The sequence below is a fragment of the Sinohyriopsis cumingii genome, chromosome 12, assembly GCF_028554795.1.
Source record: "Sinohyriopsis cumingii isolate HCF-2022 chromosome 12, ASM2855479v2, whole genome shotgun sequence".
Taxonomy (NCBI): domain Eukaryota; kingdom Metazoa; phylum Mollusca; class Bivalvia; order Unionida; family Unionidae; genus Sinohyriopsis; species Sinohyriopsis cumingii.
The window spans coordinates 87,505,561-87,517,162 of NC_142972.1; the positions used below are offsets into that span (position 1 = coordinate 87,505,561).

Consider the following 11,602-nt stretch of genomic DNA (forward strand, 5'->3'; position numbering starts at 1 on the left):
CGTATGGTGGAAATCGATGGCTTATCAATGGAAGATGTGCACACAGCTTTCATTCTTGATGCTGTTATTCTTCCCGTTCTTAACCGGTGCCAATCTTTACACTCAGCTTGTCCACAAGTCAGCCTCTCTGCATGTTTTGCCTGTTCTGCAGTAACATTAATGGCACTGAACAGATTTTCACAATAGTTTACAAGCTCATGTTTAGACATTAGAGTACATTTGTCATCTCTGAGTTCACAGAGAGGCTTGGGAAGATCATTTGATATTATTCTTGGAATAAAGTGTTTCGCATACTTAGGCATGATTGAAAGCACCACAGGTTTGGTTTTTGTTAAAAATAACTTTGATGTGAAGTCATCGAATTCAGCATCTGTTGGTGCAGGAACATGTGGGAGAGTTGGCTTCGGTTTCTTTTCCTTGTTTTGGGTGGTTCCACAGATGGCATTTTCCAGGTTCCTTTTCTCAATTTCAGCTGACGTGAAATCAATTTGGGAAATTTCCGCATAGTCGACCTTGTCAATGCTTGATGGTAGTAACCAGTAGGCCTTTTCTTGAGTAACTGTCTTTGCATTTTCTATGCGCACGGCTGTCTCAATGTAAAAAAAGAAGTGCACCAATATGACTGCATGCCTCCCCAAGGCCAGCCATACAATTACAATGGGCTGCCTAAACAATTCCTGTTTTTACTTCAATTATCCATGGCTTTAGTGCTGTGTCATTCATACGCTGTGAGTGTCGTACCTAAAAATGCAAACAGACTTCCAGTTCTTCGCTTATTTTGAGCATTTTTAAATGGAATATGTGCATATGTAAACTTTTGCAACATATGCATACGAAAGCGAATATACGTTTGTTTACGGTCTCCCCTCCATCCCTGTTTTTCCTTGCCAACCCTAGCACCACCACTCTACCATGGTTTATAAAAATACCATTAAATTTATCAGATATACAAGGATGACAACAATATTGTGTCAGTGGTATAATGTAATTTAATACTTCACAAATTAACCCCATAAAATATATACCGGTATAACTCTTATCTACTTTTGTAATGCTCTATACGAAATGGCATGAAGTAACAAATGTAATGAACTCACCCTCGCAGTAACCAACACCTTGTTGCTCACTTCAACGGCAAGGACGTCTTTGACCCAACCATTGACAAACTGGTTGTAAGCTTTCAAATCATCTAACGTGTAAGCACTTTTCGTGTTTACCAAATAATTTAAAATGTCAATACAAGTTATCTCCGGTAGGCACTGGACGTTAGTCGTCATTTTTCTTTTTTCCATTTCATACGATCAATTCCACCAATTAAGCTTAATTTTAACTCGTATCTTTCCAGCACTAGTTTTTCCAGTCCATTTTTGTACTTCATCTTGACTGACTTTGAAGCCATTTGTACTTCTGAATTGATTCCTTGAAAATTAAATCAGGTTTCGTCGTCACGCTTGGCAGCAAGTATTCAACACAATGAGCTTGACCCACAAAATGGCGACCGGAAACTGCTTCCGGTCACAGGCGAACGAAGTGGGAACTATGTATACATGGCGGCCAGTATTAATGGTAATCTCTAGAACAGACGGTGCATGTCGGTTTAATTCATACTGCTCAAAACGTTAAAGTAAATATATAATATAATGTCGGCGAAAACGTTTGATTATTCTCACTCCCATTCTGTGCATGTATTGTAACTTTTATCTATTTATCTGCCGAATCATGTACGACCGAGTGACGCCATTACTGTGTACATGAATTTAACAATAAAATAGGAATACAAAATAATTCATATCAAAAAACACAAATCATATTTTATGTTGCTTTATATTATTATTCAAAGATAAACAAATAATGATTCATGTGTATACACCCATAGATATACGGAGAACATTTAAATACATGTGCATTTATCCTTAATCAGTAATCATCAGAACTATCTAACCTATCATTACCTACCTCTCGGATTGGTGATGGGTCATGCCCACGAAGCGGTCGTGGGCGGTGTCTTATATAGTCCCAAATAGGTGGCGCTCTACATTTATTATGAACTTCCGACAGTGGCGGGTGTAAGGTAAAGTTCTTTATATTAGCAACATGTACAATATAGAAAATGTTAGTATAAGTCTATTCTACTTTCATGTCCTGTTGCTGAAATTTCTTTGAATATCGTACTCGTGGAAATCATAAATGATCTAAGCACTCCACTTACTGTAATGACTGCTCCCTTGCGCTGAAAATATGAAACCTAGTCAAAAGTACACTATCTCTACGAGTTATTAAAATAGAAAAACGATTTTTTCCAGAGTAGACAATATTAACTTATGAAAGTGCAATGAATGAATTACCAAATATATGACACGTAAAAAAGGTATTTTTTTCCCTAAGAATTTACCTCTGAAGTGCAGGTATTGGGCTCCAACTTGGAATACACCATTTCTCGAGAAATTACGAGCAACAACTTGGAATTTCTAATTGTTGCGCTCTTTCTCGAGAAATTGCGGGGTAGTTGTCTCTAACTTGAAATAGCCATTTCTCGAGAAATTGCGTGCAACAACTTGGAATTCCACATTAATCGGCGTCTTTACTTTTGTAAATTCTAAGGGGGCAGGGTCCAGTTTTTATGTACAAATTTAATGCCGCAATCAGCGACCTAGTATAAAAATCATAAAAAGTCAAATACACAAGTGAGGTCAAAAAGGTCCATATTTTTAGATACCTATATTAAAACAAAGCATAAGAATAGTATTCACTTGACCAGAGAAGTCAATGGCAGTTCATAGCAGAAGAGGTTTATGCACCCCAACCCCTATTTTATACCTGCATTTTTCACATCCAAATACCATTTTTGACAGCATATAGTGCTCACAGTGCAAACGCAAGCCCTTTCCCTGGATGAAAATTTTGAAAAACATTGTCTACTAAATAGTTTGATGCAATTCAGAATAGTTGTCATCCAAGCCGTTTTTGAGATACTCGGCTTGCCTTGAACCCACGTGTCTACTGCTATGGGAGGCTGACATAGTTTCTACATTCATGACCCCAATATTAAATTGACATAAGAGATTCATATCTCACTCTTGGGTGATAATAGAAAATGTTTCAATGTTATGTATATATCTTGAAATTTCTAGGTTCAGTTAACAAAGGGGGAAAAGCTTAAAATTAAGTGGCAGCTTCATGCATTTGACAATGCACATACAGTTTCTCCTCTGAAAGTCTTATTGTTTTCACTGAATGTTAAAAGTACATCAATATCACTTGCTTCTTTTCTTTTTGCAGGTGTCAGTTTGCATGGAAAGAGATTAGGATTAATCGGTTAGTCATGCTGAAAGAAACAATAGCTTCAATCTCATCCAGATACTCAGTCTGATCTAAGTGCACATTAGAGAGTGACTTTGACAGACAGATTTAGCTTCTGCAGGAGTTGTTTTATGGTACGTGCTTATCAAAAGCCAAGCCGGTGATATGCTTTATACCTTGAACTGGATTTTCCACTATAAATATTTGTTCTATACCTTATCTTATTATTTACTATGATTTTGTAAACTCCAGAAAACATTAAAGTCAGTTGTAAGTAAATTGGTGTCTGAGAAGAAATTTCTCTTTTAAATTGTATTGAGTAATTTGTATATGTATGGTCAATTTCATTGGCTATGTATCAATGAATTTCTTTGCTATGTCACTCTTTGTAAGTTTTAGGGTCCAACACATCAGTATATCAATATTTCGGCATTGTCTAATGTTAGTTGATTAAACTTGGACTTTTCCAGACTAGGTAGACTTGTGTTGCGATTACCCCCCACACACACACACACACAATATACACTGACACAACACTGATGTTGCTATTAGCATCTCCAGAATGATAATGAAATGTTAAGAACCACTTCTTTTATATCAGTCTAAGAGTACTTCTAAAGCACATGATTTACTTAAATGTGTGATTTCTTTAAGTTTGCTAGAAGAGTTTAGAGAAACTTGTCACTTCTGTCACTGACACCTAACATAGCATTTCTGTTATTCCCTCCTAAAATTTATAACTTCCAGATCTCTTCTTGACATTCATGAAACATTGTAAAGGAATTTTGATTTTGTACTGATGTTATGGTGGTAAACAAAGACCAAGAGCATTGTAGGTTGCAAACAATTTGAAATCTTTCAAGAAATATGCAGTCAGTCAAAATTCACAATGTAAATAATGCAGTGCTTTTTGCCGCAAAGAGGTAACTTTTTCAAAAGCATAATGCCATTTTTAGTTTTGTGCACAAAACGTTTTCCTTTATGCCATTAGCAGCAGAGAGGGCGAACAGACCAAATGATTCCGACAAACAAAAAAAAACAAAAACAAAAAAATAAAATCTGTAGAAAGGTCCAGATCTTCACAAATAAACGTTTCCTGGGAGATTTTTATTTTTTGTTGAAACCAACCCCATCAATAAAACCTAGTTCGAAAAGGTAGCTGAAAAATAAAGCACTCTACGTGTTTATTTATTTTTTTGTTTAATTACTGGACGACCAACATTGGTAGGTGCCCTCTCTGCTGCTATTAATTAAAAGATTGTTATATTAAAAATAATGGTACATCCAGAATCTCATACTGCAAGAACAGCACGAGAACGATTAGAAGCAATTAAAAAATTTCTTCCCATGCGAGATTCATTTAGAAAAAAATCTACAAGCGCAACAAGAAGCAGAAGTTGAGTACGAAGAAGACACTAAAAAACTGTTTAAACCCGTCACTGCAGCTACTGAACAAGTTAAAACAGTCATCAAAGAGGATCTTCTTCCGGTATCAAAACAAACAGCAGAACAAGCTGAAAAAATAGCAAGAAGAACTAAACAGACAAAGAATATTTTACGAGATCTTCCACCTGGCATAGCCAGGGAAATAGCTGCGGCTCAACCTCCACCTGTTGGTGAGGAAATACTTGAAGAAATTGGACAACTTTATACTGAAGTCACCAGCGAGGAGGAAGAACGTACACCTGGACCCTGGCCAACAAAGGAAAATATAAAATTAATTACAAATTTTAAGGAAGGGTTTGTCGAAGATATTATAAATACTAAAAGAGAAAAATTACCCGAAAAAATATTAGATTATATATCTAACAAATCTGCTGTTTTAAACCCCCCTTATGAAAAAACGAAAGATTATGATTTTATTAAATGGATATATCGCATATATGCAAATAAAGGACGAGTTAGAAAGGATGATTTGAAATATAAAGCTCTTTACGAAGAAGTAAAAAGACTTTATAGAGAGAGAGAGAAACAAGGAGAACTCTTCCAGTATCAGCTTCCTCCACCTATGCGACAAATAGAACAACAACAATCTTCTTCGCCGCAGCAGAGGTTGATGTCAAAATTTAAAGCAATTGAGCAAGCAGGAAAACAAATGGAACGGGAAGATCTGGAATTGGGTGAAATTAGACGAATGAAAGGATTATACTCACCATCTAAGAAATCAGACGAAGGAGCTACTGGCAGTGGTCTGGGAAATAATTTTATTTGTCCTGATAATATCATTAATGATGTGTCACGGTTAGAGGTTCTCATAGGAGGAAAACGTGCCGGAAATAATTCATGAAGCATCTGATATGTGTCGGCGATTATTTCAAGGTGGTATCATGGATATCGGTGTTTACCGAGAACTTATCGATGAACTTGCTGATGACTAGTTGTTAAATAAATGGTAAATAAAAATAAGATGATCATACATAATAATCATCGCAAACCTGTACAGGTCAGAGCGGTAAACTCACGATTACCAATCTACAGAGCTACTTACGGAGATGGACTTGGTGATGTTATTCAGGGATTATTTACAAGGACAGCCCCAAAAGTATCACCCGTTACAAAACAATTATCGATGAAAGCTATTGATATTGTTCGTGATAAAGCACCTGGTGCAATTGTCAATGTTGCTGGTAAGGCATTCTCGGCGATCAAAGAAAGACTAGCACGATTATTGCGACGAAAACAACAATCACCGGTGAAACTGGCAAGTACTGAGGTGATGCCAGCAGACGTAAGTAAAATAATAAATCAGGCTGCAAATCAAAAACTAGCGGCGATATCTGAAGAAGCAGAAAGAAATTTGATAGCAGATCAAAGACTCAGTGAACCAGGGAATAATATTTCAAGCATGATATCAGGGAGTGGAATTTCTAAACCCGGTTTTCGTGTTAGACGAAAATAATTATAATAAAATGTTTAAGCGTGAATCAGACACAGCATTTGACATGGAAGCACCTGTCCTTAAAGATGAATCGGTACGTGATTATCAGTTTTATTCTTATGAAGCACGAATACCAAATCAACGTGGAAGAATTGAACTACAAGTTCATGATACAAGTAGATACTTTTTACCCGCTGAGGCTTTTCTTGAGGTAGAAGGTACAATTATAAAAACGGATGACACTAATTATGCAGATGCAGTAAAAATTGGTTTTGTCAACAACGGGATCATGGCACTGTTTGATAGCGCCACTTATATGATCGATGGAAAAAATATCGAATTGATTCAGAAAGATGTCGACATTGCTACAACAATAATAGGATTAGCAAGATATTCTGATGATTATACAAGATCAGCAGGCCCTACAATGATGTTTGTGAAAGATAACTCCAATCACCCTGAAAGCGATCCGTATAATACGAGACGACCAAGAAATTTTGCCGATAGCGCTGATGCTGATGTGTGGCCAGTGGTTCATGGTTCTGGCGAAAATTTCAACTTGGGATTTGCAGCACGTAGAAATATGTTGTCTACTGGCAATAGAAGATTCTCATGTGCAATTCCACTATCACATATTTTTGGATTTTGTCGAAATTTTAGGAAGGTTTTTTTTGGAGCTAGACACACGGTTGTTCTTGTGCGAAAAGGTGATGATAACGATGCTCTGTGGAGACCTGCTGGTGGTGCTGGTAAAGTAGTAATATCGAAACTTTCACTATGGATGCCGGTAATGACTCCAACGATCGCAGTAGAACAAAAATTAATTTCTTTCATGGACACTGGTGGTAAATCCTTATTGTCATGGTTAACAACAAGCACAGATAGTATGCAAACTAACGTTAACGGTCAGTTTACATGGCATATAGCATCAAAACAGGGTGTTTCTGCACCGCGACATATTTTTATTGCGTTTCAGGAAACTAATCGATTAGGTTCACAAGTTCGCTCTCATATGATATTTGATAAACTAGGTGTCACAGATATTTCTTTACGGATAAACGGACAACAAGAACCAACAGAGAATATACAACTAAATTATGAACAAAATCGTATAGGACGTGCATATCATCGTTTAATGTCATTCATGGGACGTGATCAAAACGTGGATAATGGGTTGCAAATATCACAATTAGATTTTTCAAAACTATATCCAATTTATTATTTTTCATTGGAGCATCTTGATCTATCAAAACAATCTGTCGTTGATATACATCTTAAAGCAACATTGAATACAGGTGGTGTTGATTATAGAGCAATTGCGGTCATACTTAGCGATAAAGCCATGTTACTTGAAGGCGGCAGTGGTCGAATGAGGGTCGTTGATGCACCGGTGGAAAATATTTAATCATGTTATTTAGAAAAATATATTTTATATAAAAATGTTGTATGGTCATGTTAATGTTACTCTGACTCCTGGTCAGGTAAAAAAGCTTCAATCAAAAACCACCAACAAATGCGGAACTAAAATATCACTAAAACGAGATCAGATTGGTGGTGGTCCAAACAAATTATCGTTGACAAATAATCAGATTAAACATTTCAATAAAGCCCTGGAATCAAAAACTGGAGTTCAATTTCATCTTTCCCCGAGCGCCATCAAAGACATGGTTAAAACGGGTGGTATATTTCCACTTCTTGCTGCTATTCCAGCGTTAATAGCTGCTGCTGCTCCAGCCGTAGCAAAAGCAGTTGCGTTAGGTGCTGCTGGAGAGGCGGGTAAAAAAGTTTTTGATAAAATTACTGGTGGACGATATAACAAAAAAAAAAAGGACGCGGTCTGAGATTACCGGGATCTCGTTGGGGAAGCGGTCTGAGGCTTCCATGTTAGATACTCCAGCATCAAATTTTGATTTACTTGATGCCGCTAAAAAATTAAAAATAAAAGCCTTTAGAGGTGTTTTTATGCGAGATCAATTACCAAAACAACCGAATAAACTCGAAACAGGTATTATTAATCTCGATGAACGTTCTGGACCCGGTACTCATTGGGTATCATACGCGGTTGATCCACGTGGAATCGTTTATTTTGATTCGTACGGGTTAGCTCCACCCGTTGAATTTATCAAGTATGTCGCACCACTCCACGCTAGAACCGGTTGTAAAGTTTGGTATTCAACACTACCCACACAAACAATGACAGATCCGCCAATATGCGGCCGTGAAGTAATTAATGTACTCAACGCTATATCAAAATCATCCAAACCACCACATAAATTCGTGCATGATTATACAAGTAACAGATTCGTTTCGCGTAAAGCGTTTAAAACAACATATCTTATTATAATGGTTGATATTTACGGAAGAAGATTCTCGCGTGCTAGGAGAACATCCGGCGATGTTGATCTGTCGAAGTATGCGACTAAGGATGACCTCGCTGATATTATGAACCTGGCTGGAGTTCACCCAGATGAAGTTGTTATTTTTCAAGATCGATATGGTAAACTAAAAACGAGCAATATTAAATGGAATGATATAGTTCGACGAGTACTCGGTGCAGTTACAGATAATATTCCTGTGTTCACTGACGGCGGCAGAATCAGAGATTCAAGTGTATCATTTACAACCATCAGAGATGAAATTGGAATAAGCGTTGCTAATCGCGTGAAAAACACCGGCGACACAATGACGGGTGAACTCAGCATGAACGGAAACAAAATAGTAGTTTTAAGAGATCCAACATCCGGTGAAGATGCTGCAACGAAAAAGTATGTTGACATTAGCTATGGTACCGTAGATAATAAATTATCCACGTTACGGGCTGAGTATGATGTTCACGTGCGCGCTTTTGGAAGATTTCGCAGAAACCATCAAAAAACCACTGAAGATTTTTTTGGTTCTCCGCACTCCGTTGACATAAAACTCGTTGATATCAAAACCAACATTGACACGATCAAACAAACACAGCAAGATATCAAGACCAACATTGACACGATCAAATAAACACAGCAAAACATCGTAGCGGGGATTCCTGAGATCGTTAACAAAACCGGTCTGATTAAAATTTCAGCTGGAATAACTCCCGGACATATCACAAACATCGTATACACAGTATCATCGGGATTTGCAACATGGTCGCAGCAAAATAATACAATCAAATATACCGCAACAGTCACTGGCGTGTACAGGCTGTCCGTGTTCAGTGCTGCGCGATTTGAGATCTTCACAACGTTTCCATGGCGTCATTCCACCGACAGGTTTTCCGGGGATGTATCTATTATATTAAATAGCGGAACCGAAGAAATATTTATTCTGGAAGCAGCTGATAAGAAATTAACCGCAACATCTTACTGGTGGTGTTTGGAATTTGTATATGAAACACCTCAATTGGTTACTGCATAAAAATATATGGACGGTGCACAATACAGGTACAATCAAGCGCGTGAATGACAGGCGGCGCTAAAAGATCAAGTCGATCAATATACAGTAAAAGTAAAAAAATATCGACGACGATTAGTTATCGTTGATGTAATTGTTTATTCAGTATCCGCTGCTGTTGCTGGAACGGGTGTTATATTATCAGCGGTGACAATGATGGCACCAGTAGCTGTAACTATTTGTATTTCAGCGGCAACGATTGCAGGTGTGCTCAATATCATCGCAAAAAAAAATATGTACTTGCACGAACGAAAAATTATCCGATTACATAATAAAATTACACATAACGACGGTAGCATACTCGAAATTATCCTCGTTGTTATCAGCGAGTCTCGGTGATGGAATTATATCCGATTTCGAGTTTTCAATGATGACTAAAATATACGACGAAGGTATCGGTATTAAAGATACAAATATTAATAATGACAGAATTACTCCAGCAGATCGTGACTAACACAACTCCGCCAAAGATAACGATGATCTCGGTAAGTTCATCTGATCCTGAATTTAGTATTAATTTTCCTACTGCAATTCCAGTAAAAGAAATAGCGTTAGCTCAATTACGGGTATATTACAACTGGCCAAATATCAGATCAAAATCATTTAATGGTACACCAGCAAATAATTTGCTTGTATTTGCTAACAAGAACAAACCAGATGGTACTCCTGACTGGATAGATGTTGGAATACCCACTGGTAGTTATGAGATTGAAGATATCAATGAGGAATTTCAGCGTAGAATAAAATCAATAACCGGAAAAGAAGCAAAAATATCAATTAACGTTCATGAACCGACGCTATCTTCGACGGTTGAGATACATTCTCCCGATTACGTCGTTGATATTTATCAATCCACGATAAGATCCGTACTAGGTTGGCCTGAAATTCCCCCGGTGTATGAAGGACCACCAGAACCAAAAAAATCTGATTTTACGCTGACAAGCAGCTCTCGTCACGAAGCTACAATGACAGATATTTGGTGGTGGTGGCGTGGACCTCGAACTTGGGATATTAGTTTGGATGATTTAATTGGTTATGGTGGTGACATATTTTCAGCTTTACCGGAGGATAAACTCAGTGGTCATATTCATGAACACGAAATTAAAAGGACTATTGACGTTTCCAATCTTGATCATAAAGATCAGCTAAATAAACTACGTGAACGCCTCACTGAGTATCTTTTCGATATAACGTCCCACGAGACACGAGGGGAAATTATCAAACAAATAGAAATTCTGAATTATATCGCAGAAGCTATGGAACGCACTCACAACAAAATTATAGATCTAATTTTAAAATCGTCTCCCGCTGCAAAAAAGTTTTAAATTGATGAATATAAAATCAAGGAATCTGATATACCGACGTTCAAATTTCCCAATTATAACCCGGACGCTCGAAGAAAATCTGTCAGTGATGTCATTGATGAATATTTTCCTAAAATACTCGATGCGTGGAAAAAACTAGCACCACCTCCAACTGTTCTCAGACATAATAATGATCCACATGGCGGCGGCAGACACGTATCTCCGGGAATCGTTAATATAACCAGCACGATCGTGGTCAATCTGGTTTGTGACGTAGTCGATGGCAGCTATCAAATAGATCTCGGAAGATCAAATCAGGCTCAACAAGGATATATCTTATATACATTTACACCACAAGTTTCCCCCGGAAGTTTAATCGTGCAAGAACCAACTAATCCTGTTTATCTGCGGTGTCACAATAATATGTTAACACGAATAAATTTTAAGCTCACAGACCATCTCAATCGCTTAATTGACGTACGTGGAGAAGAACTTGTGATAAATCTGTATGTGAAATCTTAATTAATCAAGTAAATATTATATAATGTACCAGCACGTGAGGGTTTTTATACACGACAAAGAAGTACTTGAAAACGCCATCAGAACAGCGTTTTCACAAAACATGGAGCAATTTAACGTTAATTTAGTTATTGATGAATACGGAGGTGAGGATTTCTTATTAACA

The 11,602-nt window shown here is 37.3% G+C and overlaps 1 protein-coding gene across 8 annotated transcripts in view; it reads right to left on the reverse strand.

The window, feature by feature from the left end:
- The window catches only part of LOC149786919 (AAC-rich mRNA AAC4 protein-like), an 86,674-nt gene extending 84,225 nt beyond the window's left edge, over positions 1-2,449 (reverse strand). For 4 of the 8 annotated variants that reach the window (XM_089977443.1, XM_089977442.1, XM_089977445.1 and 1 more), the window contains exon 1: positions 1,957-2,093. In XM_089977443.1, coding sequence (XP_089833569.1) covers positions 1,957-1,979 — 23 coding nt within the window. In that variant the 5' untranslated portion in view covers positions 1,980-2,093. Of the gene's footprint in view, positions 1-1,942; positions 2,094-2,392 lie in introns of those variants that run through there. The other 4 variants (XM_089977449.1, XM_089977446.1, XM_089977447.1 and 1 more) reach the window with 4 other exon arrangements.
- Between the last annotated feature and the right edge of the window lie 9,153 nt (positions 2,450-11,602).